Source organism: Acanthochromis polyacanthus, chromosome 9 (genome assembly GCF_021347895.1).
Source record: "Acanthochromis polyacanthus isolate Apoly-LR-REF ecotype Palm Island chromosome 9, KAUST_Apoly_ChrSc, whole genome shotgun sequence".
NCBI classification, from domain to species: Eukaryota; Metazoa; Chordata; class Actinopteri; family Pomacentridae; genus Acanthochromis; species Acanthochromis polyacanthus.
The window spans coordinates 30576366-30596311 of record NC_067121.1 but is presented as its reverse complement, the minus strand read 5'-3'; the positions used below and the strand labels follow the sequence as shown (position 1 = coordinate 30596311).

Sequence of the window (19946 nt, the reverse complement as noted above, 5' to 3'; positions counted from 1 at the left end):
GCCCCAAGTCATTTACACCGCACTTATTGAAAGCATGGCTGACATTATTTATTTAACGTAGTAACAGTTCCAGCTCACCTCTCCGATTGTTTGTCACCCATCTGAACACAATTTCAGCTGTGCTAAAAAAAGCTGATGATACGTTGGTGCATAAGTTCGGTGTTCTCAGCAAAAAACTCCAGTGAAAACTACAGTAGATGTTTTTTTATCTTCCAGACTTTTATGGCAAGTGGGTGCTCTTAATACAATCTGATTAATCTTAACCTAAAAAGATTCATATAATACTTTATCTCTTTTTAAATGATCTGAATACATCCTTTACTTCTGGTATCGAGTGTGCTGAAGGCCTTTGTTGGCACTGATGAGGTTGAACTCATGGTTATGTTGTTTTTTGGCTGACTTTTCAATCAAAATGTCTTCAGGTATCAAGTTATACAAAACAAATGCTGTTCTTAAACTTCTTTCGTGGACAGTTTTTCCCTCTCACTCTCATGCAATAAGGTCTACATAAGGATGCAGGATGCAGTTCTTGTTGTGGTCTAATTCCTCTGCGGTACGACTAAAAACAGTGTTCCTTCTTCGCTAAAAAGGCAAGCAGAACTCTTTGTGGAGGTCCAAAAACTTGTCAAACAAGCCTTGATGCAGTTCCAGGTCCTTGTTTGTTGTAGACAAACAGAGATCCAAGATGTAAAATCCACTCTGGCTTCTCTTAACAGTCCACTTGACTCTTTCAGGAGCCACAAGGTCCTGTCCGGATAAATCCAGAGCAGCTATATTTATGTCTTTGAAGTTACCAGACCCTTTTATTTTGGCGGTATGACCACAAGCGGCGCCCCTCTCCTCGGCCTCCACATGAGCACTTGGGCGTCGTTGGCATTGGGCCTCCCCAGGGCGTTGGGAGGGATGGGCTCCTGGTAGTTGAGGATGTGTGGCTGCTCCTGGTAGGGACGACCCACCAACGAGGCCCGAGAGCCCAGAGGCATGTCCGGATCCACGGCGATGTCCACCCGCATCCTCCACCGCACCGTCTGCAACACGATGCGTTCCTGCAGGAGGAGAAGCCTGATGTTAGCATGGTTGATACTGTGTTTGTGAATGGTGCGGTCTATTTTGGGCACATCTTGTTGGAGCCTCTTTATGTCCTGCTGCAAGGAGATGTGTGGTTAATGTCCACAGTAACGAATGACGGTATTAAGGATCTTTTAATTGCAGCTGATGCATGAGAATATTTGAATGAGACAGAATTTCTCAATCAGTACTCAAGACAAGCCTGAACACCGCCTCTAGATGATCCTACAAAGAATCTAACTCTTCCAAAAAGACAGCACGTAACTGCAGTCACTTGATGCTGGACTGACTTCTGATGCCCACTGCAGGGGCTTTATTCAGGAGAACTAAAGGCAGCAATGAGCTACTCTGTAACTTTACACCAGGAAAAGCAGTGCAAGACGGGCTGATTACATCACAGCCAGTCTGTGTGGAAACGCAAGAGTAGTTTCTAAACAGCCGGTGTTCTTTTTTTCCACCTCCAACCAACGAAACACATCTGTGATCTGTGGATGCAGTTTAAGGGAAACTGGTGCATTTATTACATCCCAAATTTATTACTGCAAAAGTGTTCTTTACGGTTCATCTTCAAAAGTCCTCAATAAACTTCAGTATATCCAGAACTCAGCTGCCCGTCTCCTCACCCACTCCCGCTCTCATGAACACATCACCCCTGTCCTCCTAAACCTCCACTGGCTCCCTATTCAAAGTCCTCCTGCTGACCCACAAAGCCCTCCATAACCAAGCCCCCCCATACCTCAGGGACCTGCTCCACTACCACACTCCCTCCCGCAGCCTTCGTTCATCAGAACCAAAGAACCAAGCACCAAACCTGGGGGGACAGAGCTTTCTCCATATCTGCCCCCACACTCTGGAACTCCTTATCCCAACACATCTGCGACTGCACAGACCTGACCACCTTCAAATCACTCCTCAAGACCCACCTGTTTCATGATGTTCCTTTATTTTTAATGTTTGCTGATTTTACATGTATCGGGTCTTTGAGTGTTCTAAAAAGCGCTATAAAAATGAAATGTATTATATTATAGATTAACACAAGACTCCTTGGTGCTCTCTGTGTTTTGGTCCTGTACCTTGGTGACAGAGTTCATGGCCACCAGCCAGGTGATGAAACTCTGGTCCCTGGTGATGTGGGTCAGCATGGGTGTGTTGCTGTTGCTGATGGGAACCGCCCAGGTCACGCTGGGGTAGAAGTTGTCGTTCATGCTGACCGTCAGACGGGACGGTTTGGACGTGGGTCCGGTCAGAGTCACCGTCTCCGTGGTGTTGCCGTACCAGGGGTAGCTGACGCCGTCCGAGTCGCTGATGGCCTTGACCCGACCCTCTCTGAGCTCTGGCAGCTCCCAGCTGGACCTGGAGGAGGACAGAGAGGATCAGACAGACACACACACAGACACAGCAGCAGTCTTGAAGTCTCTCCTGTACACTTACATGCCAATATCTCCATAGGTGTTGTAGAACTCCATCTGGGTACAAGCTTGGATCCATCCCACCACCCAGGTCTCGTTGCGGGGCACTGGTGGCATCACAACTCCTGCTGAGGCCCTGAAGTAAGGCGTCTTGTAACGCAGCACAATCGGTGAATTCTCCTCGATGATGGTGGGACACTGGTCGATAGAGGCGGACACCTCGTACACCACAATGTTCTCCCGTCTGATGCGGGGCTTGCATGCAATGCTCTGAATACAGCCCATAGTGCAGGCAGCAAGCAGAATGAGCAAAACCAGAGAAGAAGGGAGCAGATGATACCTGGCCAGTATGCACATCAGTCCCCCTCAGGGTTCCACCCTTGCCTGAAGAGCAGATCTTAATCTTTCAATTCATCAGTGATGGGAAGAGGGGGGGAAAAGCAGGAGAGAAAAATGCTGATGGAGGAACACAGTCACCATTGATCAAACATCAGAGCATCCACCATCATATGCTGAGGAGGATGTGGAGGTGAGCTCGCAGTGTTGACTTGGGGGGAAGTATCACAGATCTCCGCAGCCTCCTCCCCCCGGTCTGCCTGCTGACTGCCGCACTGCCCTTGGCGCTCGTCCCCAGAAACTGCAATCCGGCCTCCCCTGGGCTGCTGCTGCTGCTGCTTCTCCTCCGCCGAGCGTCCGCAGGCTCCTCCGCTCCGAGTCGAGTCCGCGCGTCCGGCTGCACGTCGGTGCCCCTTGATCCTGCTGCTCTGCTCCCGGCTCTGCGCTGTCATGTCAGGTGGCGACAGGGCAGCCAGGTGCGTCGGAGGAGGGGGGCTCGATGCCTTTTGTTTGCTCGGCTTTTCCCTGGATCAGCCCTGCATCCGCGCGGCGCCCTCAAAACGCAAAATCGGGGTCTTCATCACTTTGACCTACATGAAAAGAAGCTTCGTCAAAAATAAAGAGAGGCTTAGAGAGACGAGCCAACGCGCTATTTTAATGTTTCCCTCCCAGCGTGCTTCCATTCTTGGGGACGCATGAATGGTGCATCATGAATGGAGGCAGCGAGGCAGCAGAAACGAGCGGAAAAGCAGCGACTCTATACCATGTCGTCCGGCCGCCTCTTCGGTGCGTCTCGTCGGGCTGCTGAGCATCAACGGACCGGAGAGCATCCTCCTCCAGCGGTGGGTCGCCCTGTTCGGTTTGGAGATGCTGATGCTGTTGGAGGCAGAGGAGGAGGGGCGTCACCCGACCTCTGCATTGAAAAAAAAATAACAAGTGCAGGGGGCGGGGCTACGCGTTTGCGTCACGGGCCGAGGCGGCGAACCCCATTGGTCGCTCGAGCTGGACCGCGGAAGTGGTGTCGTCAGTGCTCATCGACCGACACTGACACGCATTCACCGGGCGGCTCGGCTGGTTATTACACCCTCACACCCAGCCGGTTCGCGTCCGTCGCTGGTGGTTTATGCTCAGCCGTCTGTTCGGGTCTCAGAGGGTGCCGTCCTTCCTCTACCGGGTGTCGCTGATAATGAAGCCGCAGGTTGTGTTCGTGCTGGGCGGGCCTGGCGCCGGCAAAGGGACCCAGTGCTCCAAAATCGTGGAGGTACGAGAGATAGCGGGGAAAAGGACAAAGAGTGCTGATTTTTGATGGCTGAGATTGAGCATGTCGTGATGGAAATAGTGTTTAGTGGGGTTCTGGACAACTGTGGCTTTTAGGAGCATCTTTTCAATGAGGTATTGTCTCATTTTCACTGAGTTCCGGTTGTCCTCTAAAAACGAAGCTGGGTGTTAGCCTGCCATGCTAGCTAGTTAGCCACTCAGTTTATATGCTAATTTTAAACATAAACAGCAGCTGTAGATATCAGCTTAAATCTCCAGGACTCTCTAAATATGTGTTTTGTGACAGCTAAGTCAAAGCAGTACAGGACGCAATGCATTTTAGGCTTTAAATTGATTTAGTTATGTGAAAGCACTGAATGAATGAGCTAAATTAAAGCCTGGTTTGGGACTGCTGTTACCACTGTTTTTATTCACGATTTTACAGATGAATTACCAACTTAATTTGCTCCTAAAATGCAAATTGACCATTTCATTTAGGTGCATTTTTTGGAGAGCAAACTGTGTCTCATTGTGTAATTCAGCACAGTAGGAAATGTAAGTAAAAGTTCAAACTGGAGACTCCATCACGACTAATAAAAAGAGGTCAAAAGTGCTCCTTCAAAAGAAATGCAAACTCCTGAAGAAAATGATCAAATTTGGTCTGTTTGGAAGTGCATATTCTACGAGCGTTGTCAGCTAGAGTTAGTCTTTCACCCCTTATTGTGTAACTCTTCTCTGACTACAGCAATCATCAAATTAGGTTAAATTATATTGCATAATTTACTACACAGCAGCTGTGTTTAACCTCTGCATGTGGTTAGTTTATCTGATCATGGTATAGTCATAATATCTAGATTCTAGTAGTGCAGATTAGCACTTTAAAGGTGACTGCTGATTATTTTGAGTCAGATTTTAGCCACTGTTTCATGCTTGTTCTGTTGTCTGACTACAGAGAATTATAGAAATGAGATCAGCTTTACTGGGAATTTATCTGTGTGAAAATGCAGTCAAACAAGAGGAAATAAAATACAGTTTATAAAGCCTCCTGGCAGACTCTATCTTGTGTCATAGATAGACTTGGTTATACTGAGTCTTTATTAACTTTGCATAGTGCAAACAGGAGCATCCTGTTGACATTTCTTCCACGTTGTAACCTTATCGTAGACTTATCCATGTCTGTGTGGTTATGTAATGGTCAGTGTAGGTCTGGACTGCACTTGGCAAACCCATCATTGACTTTGAACGAGCAGAATCACATGTTGAAATTTGTGAGATGAGAAACTGATCAGACCCTAGTATATGTATACATAGCACCTTATTTTGGGTCACATTTTAGCCACTATTTCATGCTTGTTCTGTTGTCGGACTCCAGAAAGTTACAGAAATGAGATCATGTATTTATAGCACCGTATTGTGAGTCACTTTAAATATATGACTTTTATATATGTATGACTAAAATATATGACTTTTCGAGGGGTTACCCAATTAACGTATATTTTAATGTATATATAGCACCTAGAAATGAAGCGTATAACAAAGATACTGGAAAAAACTGATATTGCAATATTTATTTTCCCGCGATGTATGACTTGAATAATAATAATAATGGTCCAAAGTCCAAGTTACAAAGTGCCCCACAAGACACAGTTTTTATTCCAGAGTCTCAGCGCCCTGACCGCACACACTCCTTTAGTTTTCAGCTGCACCTCTGGAATAGACAAAAGAAATCAGCCTCATGATCTCAAAGTGCTCACAGTATTAAATCATAATGTGATGAATGATTGGTGTTTGTTGTGAGATAAACCTCTCTTGTAGATTACTCATGAAAAATAAGAACATTGTGAGTTTTCTTTTGGTATCAAGCAGCAAAAAACAACTATTAACCCGTAATAACCCACTCAGTTGCACTTCTGGTCATGTGACCATTGACTGTCTGCAGTTACTCATCCTCATGTTCTGGGTGGGTCTGGAGAGCGTGAGTGATCCAAAGTAACGTCTACTGAGTCAAACTTTCCCTGAGGCTCATTTATTTGTCCACTGGACTGAAGGTATTTTTATAAGCTGTGTAGAAAGTCTAAAAAGCCAAAACTCAGCTGAAGGATGCTGCTTGGATGTTTGTCTGAAAGTCAAACTCATGAAAACCTGAGAAGCTGCAGCTCTACTGGAGGCCAACATGGAGTCTTTGATGTGTGTGTTTGCTAGAGAGTGCTTCTTTAAGAGAGACTTTGTAACTGCTTCTGGGTGTTGGCCTCCATGCTTCGAGTGCAGTGGTTGGGCCTGAACGGCAGCTTGGCATAGAGGCTCCTTTCTTTCAGTGTACAAGGACTGACTTTTTGCAGGCCTGTGAGTGAGAAGGATTCGATCTGTCTGTAAAAGCTTCTCTTCACTGTAGAGTTTTGGTGTTTTGAATTATGCAAACTTGGAAAAACTCATCAGCAGACGTTCCCTCTCGATGAGTGGTTTTGATGTGCTTTTCTTTGAGGTGCCACTTTCAATCACAAGACCAACCTATAGTTAAACATTTGTTGTTGTTCTTTTTTGAAAATTCTTCTCAGGGCTACAACTACACCCATCTGTCAGCTGGAGACTTACTCAGAGCAGAGCGAGCCAGAGAAGGCTCAGAGTGTGGACAGCTCATCGCCAACTACATCAAAGAGGGCAAAATTGTTCCAGTTGAGATCACCATCAACTTACTGAAGCAGGTATGCAACAAATGAAGACTGCAAAACTGGTTTGTGTTCATCCAGACAGAAATAAAACCCTGATGTGTCTGGGACTGGGCAGACACTTAATTCAAAACTCTGAATTAACTGTTATCTTTAAGGTTCTCGGTTCTTGTAAAATACTTTCCTGCCAATTGTTACCTGCAGTTTACAGGTTCTGTTTGAATACAAGTTTAGTGAACAGCTTCACAAATGCTACACAAAGCCAAGAACATATCTAGTTTAGTGGTGAAAAGCCAAGCAGATTTGTCAATTTACAGTATATTATTCAGTGATAATCAAACCAATTTTGAAGGCATATATTTAGGAAATACAAAAAAATGGCTCCTTCAAGCCTTCAGAATATGACGACTTAATGTTTCTTTCTGTTTAATATAATTTAGAATTAAATTTTTTAATTTTCTACTGTTATTCGGAAATAATAAATGTTTTGAAGACATTCCCTTTGACTACAGCGACTTGTAATTGACAAACAGTGAATAAAAGATCGGAAAAAATACATTTTGTTATGCAAATTCTGCAGTTTATAGGTAGCACTGACATGGATCATAGTAGCATTTAAAATCTGTGTCCTTCAGTTTGTCAACACCATGATACAGACGGTTTTATGTAAAGCCATACCAACCTTGAATAAATTCTTAATCTGAGTATGACTTTACATTCTTGTTCCGCTTTGTGTTTTGTCAGGCTATGGAAGAGACGATGCAGAAAGACGAGAAGAAGTTCCGTTTCCTCATAGACGGTTTCCCCCGCAACGAGGACAACCTTCAAGGGTGGAACACTGTCATGGATGGCAAAGCAGACGTCAAGTTTGTGCTTTTCTTTGACTGCGGCGAAGAGGTACGTCATGGAAACTATGCAGCTAAAAACTCCTCTAGCCGTTTTTAGTGACGCACTGTCCTGAACTGATGTGATTGATGTTTTCATGCTGAGGAAATGAGCTCCTTTGTCCACAGGTTTGCATCGACAGATGTCTAGAAAGAGGGAAGAGCAGCGGACGCACAGATGACAACAGAGAAAGCCTGGAGAAAAGGTGCAGTCCTCCACCACAGACAGTGTTAGGCTGTTTAAACTGCAGGCTTTAGAACATACATTGTGCTGTACTGCGGCTGTTCACAATCGATTTCACGTGTTTATTTCCTTGTGTTTGTAACAAAGTACAACAAACGCATCTGATGAGTATAGATTTCTCTGACCCATTTAACTGACTGCTGGATACCTGCATGTGTGTTTTTGACCTAATTTGTGTCTCCTTTAAGTCCCCTGTGTCACTTGACCCCAATAACCAGCCATATATTCCTTCAATGCAGAATCCAGACCTACCTGCAGTCTACACGACCAATCATTGAGCTGTACGAGACACACGGCAAGGTGCGCACCGTAGACGCTTCCCGTTCTGTGGACGAGGTGAGTAAATGTCATCGATGGTGTTCGTGAACGTCACTCAGATTGTTGAAGGAAGAGATGAAGGCTGAGAGGAGGTGATTTTTACCACAGCTGAGTGTGATAGCCTGAAAAACCTGTCAATCGAGGCAGACAAGTCGTAAGTAAGAGAATGACAGGGCTTTTTTAAAACGATATCCACAGTTCTGAATTGTGGTCAAACAGTGAAACAACAATTTGAGATCCAAATATTGGGATACCCCCTCCCCGTAAATTCGTTAGTAAAAATGTTTGCTTAGGTAACAGATCAAGTTTTCTCAAAGACTTCCATACTGTAAAGTATTTTTCAGCAACTGGAGGAGTCGCCCTCTACTGGCTGTTAGAAAGAATGAAGCTTTTAGCACTTCCACATTAACTTTACTATGTCAGACCAAAAGGTTATCTGCTCTAAATGAGAAATTAATTTAGATTATATTGCAGCTGTGAGAAAACGGCATATTTTATTACTAAAGACAACAAAAATAAGACTTTAATTTGAAGAATGAAGGTGAATTTTAAACTTATTTACATATTTTATTGATTTAGTTTGCATTTTTTGTGGCCCATTATTGATGCGTCTGAAATTCACATTGTGTTTTATGAAAATGAAAAAGGCAGACATTACAGCCTTTCATACTCCGATAGGGGCATTATGATAGAATGATGTTTGTGATAACCATGACATAAAATATTGATGCCATGTTAGTAATTGACATACTGTAGTATCACAAATAATCCAGCTGAGCTACAGCGTACAGTGCGTCTCTCCAAAAAAAAGACAGAATACAAAGTCAAAGATAAGTTTACCTGAGGGATAACACAGTAATATACAGTCCCTGACAAAAGTCTTGTCGCATAAGGATATAGTAACCTTAAATGGCACATAATTTTATTTCTAGTGTTACGGCCACCAGTACTGGTGTACCGTTTTGTTTTGAGGTGGTGTTCTGTTGGGCCTTTGTGTGGGAGAAATTTATGTGTGGGTTCAGCTGTGGTTATTGCAGAGTCTTTGGAACCCCAGCTGCCAGCCATTTCAGCTGATGACACAGAGCTAATGATGACCTGCACTGCAATCTGGTTCTCCCCGCCCTTCGACCTTCCGGATTGGGCCACCCTCCAGCTCCTCCTCCTCGGACCAATCAGAGGCAGCCAGGCACCACACCTGCAACCTATAAAGCTGCCACCATGCCATTAGTTGAGGTGGCTGGTGGTTATGACCAGTCCACCCTGGTGCCTCTTCGTATTGTAGCTCTGTGTATTGCTTCGGTTTGTAAGCACTTGTGATGGGTGCTACAGACAAGTTCGACCTTCTGTTGGCGGCTTTAGTGTGGAGCCCTATGTCTCAGTGGAGACTGAGGCTCCAATTTGTAGTCTGCCAACTGTGTGTAGGAGCCACTTAGCATTCTGAGTATTCGTGAACTGTACGTTCAGTATGTATACTTATTCAGAGGCACCAGTTTTGTTTCGTTCATTTGTACACCCTTTGTATTAGTTCAGTTCTCACAAAAAATGGTTTATTTTAATGTCAAGGGCTTTCACATTAATAACTGGGTGCAAATTGAACCCGTCATAAAGTGTCCTGATGTTCTTGTCTTGGTAAAGCCCATGACATCTGTTTTTGCAAGGACCAAAGTCTTGTCATGTCTTTATATGATTCAACCAATCACAGATCAAAAGTTCACCTGTGACAAATACTGTAACTGACATATTCCCAAGTGTGTATAAAAAGAAACACAAGACCTTCATATGAAGCCCAACCTGACCCCGACGGCATGCCAAAGATTCGACCACAGACCAAAGTGCTGATCATCAAGACCCTGAAGACCAAGTCTGCTGCTGAGGTGGCAGACAGCTTTAATGTATCCAAATGTCAAGTAGAGAGGATAAGAAAAATATCTGAAGAAACTGGTGACTTTTATGACAAGTCCAGGTCAGGCAGACACCTGTTAGAGAAGAGCATTTGTTGCTTTGACAGTCCAGGGCCAGCCCTTTTTCAACTGCAACAGAGTTACATGTGAACTGGTCGCCAGAAATCCCTGTATCTACAAGAACAGTTTGTCAAATTCTCTCACGCGGTGTTCTCCATAGTCAAATTAGTGCATAGAAACCAGCATTAAACAGAAGACAACAACAAATCGTGTTGCATTTGTCAAGGTCCACAGCTTGCAGGAAGGATGGACAATGAAAAGTGGCAGAAGTTTGATTTTTCTGATGAATCGTCCATTGAACTGCATCCCAATCAACGCAAATCTTGCAGAAGCCGTACTGACCCAAGATTCACCAAGAAAACAGTCAAGTTTGGTGAAAGAAAAATCATGGTTTGGGGTTACATCCGGTATGGGGGGTACGAGAGCTCTGCAGAGTGGATGGAAACATCAACAGCCTGAAGTATCAAGAAATTCTTGCTGCCCATTACATCACAAACTATGAGAGAGGGCAAATTGTGCAGCAGAATGGCGTTCCTTCTCATACTTCAGCCTCCACATCAAAGTTCCTGAAAGCAAAGAAGGTCCAGGAGCTCCAGGATTGGCCAGCTCAGTCACCAGACATGAACATTATTGAGCATGTCTGTGGTAAAATGAAGGATAAGGCTTGGAAGATGAAACCGAAGGATCTTGATGCACTCTGGGAACCCTGCAAGACTGTTTTCTTTGCATTTAAGATGACTTTATCAATAAGTTATTTGAGTCATTGATGAGACGTATGGATGCTCTGAAAATCATACACAATATTAATTCTTTTTATCAAGACACCATGATTTAATGTTCTGATGTTTTTATAGCATATTTGTGTATTCAGAATAAAGCGTATGTATAATTTCAACATTATTTTTGTATGCGACAAGACTTTTGTCCAAGCAAAATCTGAGCTTTCTGTCCTAATTAAATGATAAAACTTAATGAATGATACAAAACTTTATGTTGGCATAATAAATATAATCTAGGGGGCTTTGTCATTCATATGAGCCATTTCTGATTCCAATTGATAACTACAAGTCCAGTTGTTATTTGTTATTCCTACAACTTAAGATAAGTGACAAGACTTTTGTCAGGGACTGTATCATTGTCAATCGCTGTTTGTATCGGATTGCACTAACTTGTTGTTCTCTTCCAGGTGTTTGCTGATGTGAAAGCCATCCTAGACAAGGAGGGCTGAGCTTCTCCAGCTGCCACCAACATTCATTTACCTTTTAGTTTTCTTTTTATCAACTGCAATTACACTATTACGAGTTTATATGTCCGTTCATATGACTTTATACATTTGGTTACCTTTGATTTCTGTGTCTTTTCGGGTTTTTTTTGTAAATGCTACACTGTTTGCGAGCGTGTGTGTGTGTGTAGATGTGTGTGTACAATGCGTACCGGTATGAATGAGCGGTAGAGATGTCTAGCAGCTACTTGTAATCAACTAGTTCATGTTCGGAAGAACACGCAGTTCACCGTCTTTCATAACAGTCGAGGGCCTTTGCATTGAAAATCAATGCATCGATGGCTTAGAGAGGCCACTGTTTATCAAAATCAAAGACACTTACAGTACTGGATGTCTCTAAAAAAAAAAAAAGCTATTTATCACTTATGTCTTCTGAGTAACATGTCAGCAGAAGCAGCCATCACGCTTCAGACCAAATAGTCGTTTAACCTGAAAGCAAGGGTTTAGTTTAGCCTTGACTGAACGGCCAACAGCCTGTCTGGCATCCTGTTTAGTGGATGGGAGCTACAGCGGCATGACCAGGGAGCAGTTTTGTGCCATGTAGATGTTATCAGGTATGTTTCTGTGATTAGATGAGTATTTAAAAACTTCAGTGTGCTTCATCACAGCTATGACATCTGGGACTAGTCATAGTGAGAACATGGAGATGAAACGAGCACTTAAATCTGTACTGTATCTGCTTGTATGAAGGAGCATAAAGTGGAAAAGAACAAAACACAGACTTTGTTCTTTTGTTTTGCCTCAAACACTGAAGAATCTTTCTCCCGAGTCTGTATTTAATAGTTTTGTCATTTATCAGCACAAGTGTAAAACTAGAAAGATTTTGATCATTTTCTAAAGTTTATGCAACATTTTATAAATATACAAAACCTCAGGGTTCTGGATAGTGTTCAACCTGGTCGTCCAGCAGGGGGCGCCTCACACCATAACAGCTCCAAGTTTTAACAGACCTTAACCCTCGTGTCGTCCTTTCAAGTCAAAATTGACCCGTTTTAAAGTTTGAAAATGTGGCAAACAAAAACATTTTCACAGTGAAACTTCTGATGTCCACATTTTTGTTAAATCTTTGAACATTTTTGGTTGGAAAAAATGTTAAAAATGTTATGAATTTTGCTGGATTTTGGTTGATTTTTATGTGAATATTCTTAGAGAAAATAGAAGTTTTACTGATATATATGTAATCACTTTGGATATTTTAAGGATTTTTTGTAAGATTTTTACTGTTTTTTTAAAATATTTACAAGAATTTTCTTGCCAAATTTGGAGGATTTAAAAAAAAAAACCTTAAGGGGAAACTTTAAAGGAATTATTGGAATTTTCTTCCTAAAAGGTTTTTGCAAATTTTCAGAAATTTGGGGAATTTTTTTGCTGACTTTTTTAATTTTCTCTTGACAAGGAAACAATATTTTTTGGTGCATCAGGAGGGTTAAGCAAAGGATGAATGAACTAACACGGAAACAAAGATCCATTTACGGAGAACAAAAAATCTATACAAAAGTACTTTAATCATATGTATATAGAAAGTCTGAAACACATTTATTACTATGGATTTCTGTAAATCTGTACAACTCAATTGTTCGTTTTCAAATGTAGTAATAGTTCAGGTGACTCACTGCTTCTTACTTGAAAAAAAAAACAGACAAGTGGAGCAATGTATGCTACATAATATACATTTTATTTTCATGTTTTATATATATATATTTCACATATATATAATCTGCAGTTACAAAGACACTTGCTTACATATTACTATTATTCCTGAGTGTTTTAGCTTGAGGCCTGGTGTATCTGCATTTCAAGAGCTACACACAACAGATTAGAAGTCTCCAAAATAACAGTACCTTGACACGCTTACACGACAACGGGGCCAAGTACCGAATGGGAAATGCGTCACAAAAGCAGGTAACTACTGCGGCTGTCCAAACTAAAAATGCACTGAGAGTTAGTCTGGGAAAGCAGCTGACCGAAAAGTCTGAATGTAAGGCACTAGTTTGTATGAGTGCGCTAGAATACGTACAGTTTGGTAAAAAAAAACAAAACAAAGTTTAACGATCCCACTGAGGAAACTGGATCATCGCAGCACCAAAAAGTAAGTGAATGCAGCAAATTGAAAATATAAATAAGAAAATAACAAGTGCTGGGAATGGGGTTTAACAAACTGAAAAGGTCAAGAACATTTTAAGTAGAAATATCTGCATGACAGGTATGAAAATATATGGATTACAGCATCATGAGTATGTGCAAAATACCAACATGAACCGAGAAATGACTCGAAAAAGAAAATATGTACAATACGCAGCCATTTCTTAAATGAATGACGATCTGTCGATATTACAGTATGTACCACAAACTACGACATGGCAAAATAATAAGCTCTTGTGTTACTGGCAGTCAGTGAAGCTTACTGCATGTAAGAAAAACGTACTTAACGTAAATATATTTGTACTCTGCCAGCAGACGGCAATCTGAAAATATATATTATCTTATTTACAGAAACAGCCTTATGAAAAATAACCACATAACACTGCATAAGACCACATTACTGGGCAAATTCATGCCAATATCTGAAGCAAAAGTGTAACAGTGACCCTCAGTATGAATGAAAAGGAGGACTGTCCTTCAATGCACACTGTCTGTTGACTAATTGGCGAAATAGAGAAATACCTACTCGTTCACATTCAAGATGTACATTCTGTTGTTAGACATTCATGATGAAAGCATAAACTTCTACAGTCTTTGAAATACCAAAGAGTTACATTAAGTAATGTGCGTTACAAATACATAAAGGGCAAATATATATAATATTTATGTTTCTGTTTGTATTTAAGAAAAAACACAAACTTTTGACAGCATGGTGGCCGGTGAAAAGAGGAAAACAAAGACTGAGGAGTCTGCGGCCGTCTCAGCAGGTGTTCAACAGGCCTGTGATCATGTTGCTGGGAGACCTGCGGTACTGGGCCTTGGTGTTGGTGACGGCGCCGTGCTTCTGCCGCAGATGAAGCCTCAGCTGACTCTTGTGTCTGAAGTGCAGGTCACATTTTTCACACTAAAGAAAAGGATAAAAAAAAGGAACAACACATGATTTAGAATCACCTCTTCAGCGTACAGTTTCATCCCCCACCCTGCCAACAAAAGTTCATAGCTCCCTGGATTACCACTCAGGAATTATAACTATTGATAGGTATATGGATCACCGGGGTGAAGGGATTACTCTTTTTAGCAGCCAGACACAGTGGATAAGGAGGCTTACATGATAAGGCTTCTCTCCGGTATGAATACGCATGTGACTCTTGAGCGTCTGAAGGTGGCGGAAGTGTGTTCCACAAATCTCACAAGGGTACGGTTTCTCTCCGGTGTGTATTAACACATGGGCGCGAAGATGGGCCACCTGGAGGAAATTTTAAAAAAATATATTTGCATGAAGGCAATACTTTGAGAAGTGAAAGTTATGCGAAAGACGGGGCATTTCTGTTCTCACCTGGACAAATCGGGAACCGCATGTCTCACACTTGTATGGCTTCTCTCCAGAGTGAATTCTTGTATGGGTCTTCAGATTGGCTGGTCGGTTAAACTGAGCACCGCAGATGTTGCAGTGGTATGGCTTCGCACCTGGAGGTTTAGAAAAGCGATTAGTAAATGAGACACATCCTTGAAGCAGAATTCAACAGTACTTTTAAAACTCAAAAAGGACTTACTAATCTTACCAGTATGAACAGTCTTATGGCTGGCCAGGTTGCCCTTGTAGCGGAAGGCAGCCTGGCAGCAGTCGCACTTGTATGGCTTGTCGCTGTGGACCTGGACCATGTGGTCTTTCAGGGAATCTTCCTCTGTGAACTTGGAGTCACATCCGTTGCAGAAATAAACATTGTTTTCTACAGAAAAGAAAAAAAACAATGTGAATTCAATGCACTTCTGCGGCTTTGTTTAACCCTCATGTTGTCCTGTAGGTCACTGACCCGTTTTAAAGTTTGAAAATGTGGAAAAAAATAAATATTTTCACAGTGGAACTTCTGATGTCCACATTTTCAACATTTTTTGGAAATTTTAGAAAAAAATTTTGGTGGAAAAAAAGAAATGTTAAAAAAAAATGTTTCTTGAAGAACTTCTTCAAGAAAATATATTAGAAGTTTTACTGAAGCCACTTGATATTTTTAGGATTTTTTGGAAGATTTTTACACATTTTTTTGAAAATATTTACAAGAATCTTCTTGCCATTTTTTTAAAATTAAACTTTTAAGGGAAACTTTTAAGGAATTATTGGAATTTTCTTCCTGAAGGTTTTGCAATTTTTCTGAAATGTGGAGGACTTTTTTGCTGAATTTTTGGATTTTTTTCAGACAAGGAAACAATATTTGAAATGAAGACAACAAGAGGGTTAAAACAGTCCTGCTAAATCATTAAATACAGGCTAATAACATGGTGCTGGTTGAGACCACGTACCACAACTGGAGGAGGAATAATCTGAGTGCAGCTTGGTGGTGTCCTCTCCGTTGTATGAGACGGGAGAAAGGTGACCCATTTCCATGCAGCGAGGGCTGTCACAGCCACAGGAGGAGCATCTGTGGTGGCTGTACTCACAAAACAGAACCACAGAGTTAATATAAAGGTAGCTTTTTCACTTAAACACTTGTTTTTTTAGTTGATTTCTTATTAATTCAGACACTGGGCTGTAGTTTACCTAATGCTGCTGCAGCTGTCGCTACTCTGAGATGAAGACATTTCTTCTCGGTGCTCACTGGCTCCCTCTTCTGGCTGCTCCTCGCTGTGTCCACCTGCTGCTCCCCTCCTGCAGGGGCTCAGCGTAGGAGAAACAGCTCCGACATCAGAGCTGCCTCCGTGAACCTCCTTTCCATTCTCATCAGGGGTTTGGTTCATAACTATGAACTTGTACTTCTTCCAGTTGCGGGCCTTGGCATCTTTGGGGCAGTCTGAGGGCTGTTTAAGGCTCATGCTGGCATTTCTGCTGCTGCTGGACTCTGTGGGGGAGTTTGGCTGGCAGTCAGATCTGAGGGGGCTCTGAGGGCTACAGATGACACCTTTGCTGAAGCCTGGGGACAGTCTCACACAGCTGGTCTGTGGGTGATGAACGCCATCTTCCTCCATGGAAGCAGCAGGCCGCTGAAGGTTGCCGTGGGCTACCGCCGGTCGGATGACAGTGGAGGGGAAGCTGGGGTGCGACGGGACAGAGTGGGAGATGGATTCGTTGTGAGCCATGCTGGGGCTGGGTACCTGCGAGCATCTGATCTTATGAGCACCTTCAATCTTCCCGGCAGGGACGTGAAGGTCACCGTAGACGTGATAGGAGCCGGAGGTGTTGATGCCCCTGAAAACATTAGGGATGTAGCCCTTGCACTCCTGGAGGGAGGTTGTGTTGGATGTGTGGTTGTTTCTAAGGTCTGGTTCTTTTTCTTCAACAGGCCTGAAAGCAGAGACGCCCTCAGCCAGGTGTAACGAGTTGTTCTGTACCTCTTCAATCGGCATATCCAGACTCTGATGCCTGCAGAAATCACATTCAATTCCAAGTCAGATTCCTGCAGTTTTTTACCACGACTGTAAAGCATGTGTTTTCACATTTTCTATTTTCCTTTACCTGGACTTGATGAATCGGTGGCAGGTGTCGGCCACATGTTCCATCTGGAGGTAAATGGCTGTATTCAAGGTGGCCAAGACCAGACTGTCGTTCAGGTTCAGGCAGGACGTGTACATGAAGTCCAGCAGGAGGGAGAAACCCTTGGGGTCCACTTTGGGGTCTAAGCTGATGGCACTAAGGTTTGTGTTCTCAGGGTCCATGAAGACAGAATAGAAGAAGCCACTGTGGAAGGCCAGGAGAGACTGATGTCAAGACAGTTATCATCTATAATCTCAACTTAATTACTGTAAAGTAAATGTAGTCTCTTCTTTTTACAAGCAAAAAAAAAAAAAGAAGTCCTAAGGTGCATGTGGTGCTGAACTCGTGATGGTGCGTACCTGCAGGCCACCAGGATGGCCTTGTGAGCATGAAACTGCTGTCCGTCCACCTGTATGGTGACATCAGTCAGGATGTTCCTGCTGCGGAGGCGGTTGAAGTTGAGCAGGACGTCGCCTGCATGGCGTGTGAATTGAATGCAGCCATCTGCAGTCGTGGCCATGCTATCACAATCTGTGCAAGGGAAAAAAATAATCTTTAATTTACATCCACGGTTGAATAAAGGCACATGAGCAATAAAATAGAATACGAAATAGTACAAAAATTAGCATAACTGTACAATATTTTTAGAAAATAAATTCAGCTGAAGTTATGAAAACTGATGACATTGAACATAATATATACATATAGCTGTTTTAACTTCTTTATATCTTGAGTTATGCAACAAAATTGCATAACATGAGGAGAAATGCAGTGCCTGATAGAAAAGCTTTGCAGTATATCACTGAAAATGAAAATAAATCAGCTGTAGTAAAATAGAAAAACTGGAAATTTAAATTTTGCCCATGAAATTGGAATATTGCACATAAAATATTACAACAAATTTTAAATGTTACACAAGGAAATTGATATTTTACAAAAAGATATAATGTAAAATCTAACGTAAAACACTTAAAACCTTTGTTTTTGAAATGTTCTCTATAAATATTGTAATTATATAAATTCAGAATAATTGATTAGCTGTAGAAGAAAAAAAATCAGTTTCATAACTTGGCTCATTCTGCTGTTATAACACAAGCCAGCTGTCTTCAGGCTTTTAAATCAGACCAAACTTTGAACCAAACAAGTGTCTTTACCGCATCTGAGCAACAGGAGGCGCCATTTTAAAGCGAGAACCAAAAGGGAGGTTTCCAACATGAGGCCAATTTAATAACGGTGTTATTCCAATGTCACCATTTTCACATTAATTTTCCATCTGAGGCGGTTATATTTCCATTTAGCAAGTGAACATTTAAGCACAACCCGTGGAGATGATTGCAATTTTTGAGGTGGAAACAACTTTTTTTGTAACGTGCAATAAAAAAGTTAGAAAAACGTGCAAACTTAGAGGGGAAAAAAGAAGAAATTCTGACTTTTTATGACTTAAAAATGAGTGTCTAGCTCTTGTAAGTGTGTCTGTGTGTCTGAAGCAGTGGGGTGTGCAGACAGACAGACAGACAGACAGACAGACAGACAGACAGACAGTCGGCGTGTGTGTGTGTGTGTGTGTGTGTGTGTGTGTGTGTGTGTGTGTGTGTGTGTGTGTGTGTGTGTGTGTGTGTGTGTGCTGGCAGCCTGCACTTTGTAAGCGTGTTTGACGTTGAGCACATTCCGTCCTGGCTGCTCAGATTAGGTTGCCAGTACACAGACAGGTTTCCTGTTCCCCGATATAAGTGCAACTCATCTCATTTAACCCATTAACATTTGCTTCCCCCTCCCGCCGCTAAACTAATCTCCAGAGTTATTTCTTAAGCCTTTAGATATTTCACCACAACCGAGACGACATGGATGTGATTTCAAGGAACAAGTTTTTTTAAAGTTTGTTGTTTGCTGCGTAACTTCCATTTTTCCCCCCTCCGAACAGGCCAGCACAAGTCCAGACACTCCTAAGCTGTCATGTCCGGAGGTTTATTATATTTTTTTCAAGTGTTTTTAGAAGTCTTGGCTCGGTTAAAAGTGCCGCTGTGAGGTCGGCGAGACGTTTAGTGAAGTTTAAAGATTGAGAAATGCGCAGAGGAAGCCAACCGACGGTTACTGCCAAGAAGCTAACGTGTTTCATCAAATGTAAAAACTCTAAATAAAACAAAACGAGCCAACACAGAGCTAAAGGTTATCTAACGCCGCAGTTTGTACTCGAACAGCGGCGTCTCCTTTAACGTATAAAAAGACAACAACAATAATAAACCGGCCTCAAACAAGGTAAAGTACAGTCAAAGTTAGCGCAGCTGTCACAAACATCAACACTTCGAATCTGTTACTTCACTTCTAGCTAAAGGAGTCACTAAATATTCTACATATTTAGGGGAAAAGTGCAGAACCGAGGCGGCCACGGCAGCATCTGCTACTTCACTACACTTCTGACCCAATGCTGAGAAAATAGGAAGGGAAAAAAGTCACCTTGTAAAAGTTTCCTCGAAACTCTGAGCATCACCAGTTCTGAGAATCCAGTTCTAAGAAACACAGCAGCTCAATTCTCGGAATTTCAACACCGGGCCGTACCATTGTGTGCAGGGCGGGGCCGCTGCCTCCTGCCAGCCGTCGTTTATCAGCCTCAACCCGGCTGTTTGAGGAGCTAAAACACGCAGGTGCTCATTAAACCCCGCCACTGAATCATCTTTGCGCTTTTAAAGTGCGCAATATCGGCGTTTTCCACATTTAATTCGTCTTTTTCTGTGTCAGTTAATCTCCCCGCACGGTGGTTCGGTCCAAGTGCAAGGTCAGCTGACCGAGTTATAAATACCGTGGGGAATATGAGCGTATGTTGTCGCTGCAAGCCCTCCTCAGAAGACTTTATTACTCATCTTCTCTTACAATAATTCACACTACTAGTTTGTCGTTTTGCTTTTTGACATTTTC

The 19946-nt window shown here is 42.5% G+C and overlaps 3 protein-coding genes across 4 annotated transcripts; 1 reads left to right on the top strand and 2 right to left on the bottom strand.

Annotated features, from left to right (window-relative positions):
* Positions 1-198: 198 nt before the first annotated feature.
* On the bottom strand, positions 199-3737 carry fam78ba (family with sequence similarity 78 member Ba). The gene is made up of 4 exons (XM_022213613.2): positions 3577-3737; positions 2500-3403; positions 2142-2421; positions 199-1046 (listed from the first exon to the last, which is right to left on the bottom strand). The coding sequence occupies exons 2-4, from the start codon at positions 2832-2834 to the stop codon at positions 804-806; spliced, it is 858 nt and encodes a 285-aa protein (XP_022069305.1). The 5' UTR covers positions 2835-3403; positions 3577-3737; the 3' UTR covers positions 199-803.
* Positions 3738-3814: 77 nt separating this feature from the next.
* On the top strand, positions 3815-12140 carry cmpk (cytidylate kinase). The gene is made up of 6 exons (XM_022213627.2): positions 3815-4074; positions 6626-6772; positions 7481-7633; positions 7750-7826; positions 8104-8200; positions 11330-12140. Exons 1-6 carry the CDS (start codon positions 3937-3939, stop codon positions 11369-11371), a joined length of 654 nt encoding a protein of 217 aa, XP_022069319.1. The 5' UTR covers positions 3815-3936; the 3' UTR covers positions 11372-12140.
* Positions 12141-13079: 939 nt separating this feature from the next.
* bcl6ab (BCL6A transcription repressor b) lies at positions 13080-19594 on the bottom strand. Of its 2 annotated transcripts, none has more exons than XM_022213653.2 (9): positions 19488-19594; positions 17393-17564; positions 17016-17237; positions 16104-16922; positions 15866-15993; positions 15121-15297; positions 14904-15034; positions 14676-14813; positions 13080-14471 (listed from the first exon to the last, which is right to left on the bottom strand). In XM_022213653.2, the coding sequence occupies exons 1-9, from the start codon at positions 19516-19518 to the stop codon at positions 14328-14330; spliced, it is 1962 nt and encodes a 653-aa protein (XP_022069345.1). In that variant the 5' UTR covers positions 19519-19594; the 3' UTR covers positions 13080-14327. The 2 variants fall into 2 exon arrangements, with proteins under 2 accessions (XP_022069345.1, XP_022069350.1); XM_022213658.2 differs by having other exon boundaries at positions 15130-15297.
* Positions 19595-19946: the final 352 nt, after the last annotated feature.

Excerpts from the sequence above, each read along its gene's own strand:
- fam78ba (XM_022213613.2), bottom strand. The coding sequence starts at position 2,834 with ATGTGCATACTGGCCAGGTATCATCTGCTCCCTTCTTCTCTGGTTTTG. Across the intron at positions 2,422-2,499 it reads ACCTATGGAGATATTGGCAT|GTCCAGCTGGGAGCTGCCAG; the intron begins GTAAGTGTACAG and ends GTCCTCCTCCAG. Across the intron at positions 1,047-2,141 it reads CCATGAACTCTGTCACCAAG|GAACGCATCGTGTTGCAGAC; the intron begins GTACAGGACCAA and ends CTCCTCCTGCAG.
- cmpk (XM_022213627.2), top strand. The coding sequence starts at position 3,937 with ATGCTCAGCCGTCTGTTCGGGTCTCAGAGGGTGCCGTCCTTCCTCTAC. Across the intron at positions 4,075-6,625 it reads AGTGCTCCAAAATCGTGGAG|GGCTACAACTACACCCATCT; the intron begins GTACGAGAGATA and ends AATTCTTCTCAG. Across the intron at positions 7,634-7,749 it reads TCTTTGACTGCGGCGAAGAG|GTTTGCATCGACAGATGTCT; the intron begins GTACGTCATGGA and ends CTTTGTCCACAG.
- bcl6ab (XM_022213653.2), bottom strand. The coding sequence starts at position 19,518 with ATGCTCAGAGTTTCGAGGAAACTTTTACAAG. Across the intron at positions 17,238-17,392 it reads GCCATCCTGGTGGCCTGCAG|TGGCTTCTTCTATTCTGTCT; the intron begins GTACGCACCATC and ends GGCCTTCCACAG. Across the intron at positions 16,923-17,015 it reads CACCGATTCATCAAGTCCAG|GCATCAGAGTCTGGATATGC; the intron begins GTAAAGGAAAAT and ends TGATTTCTGCAG.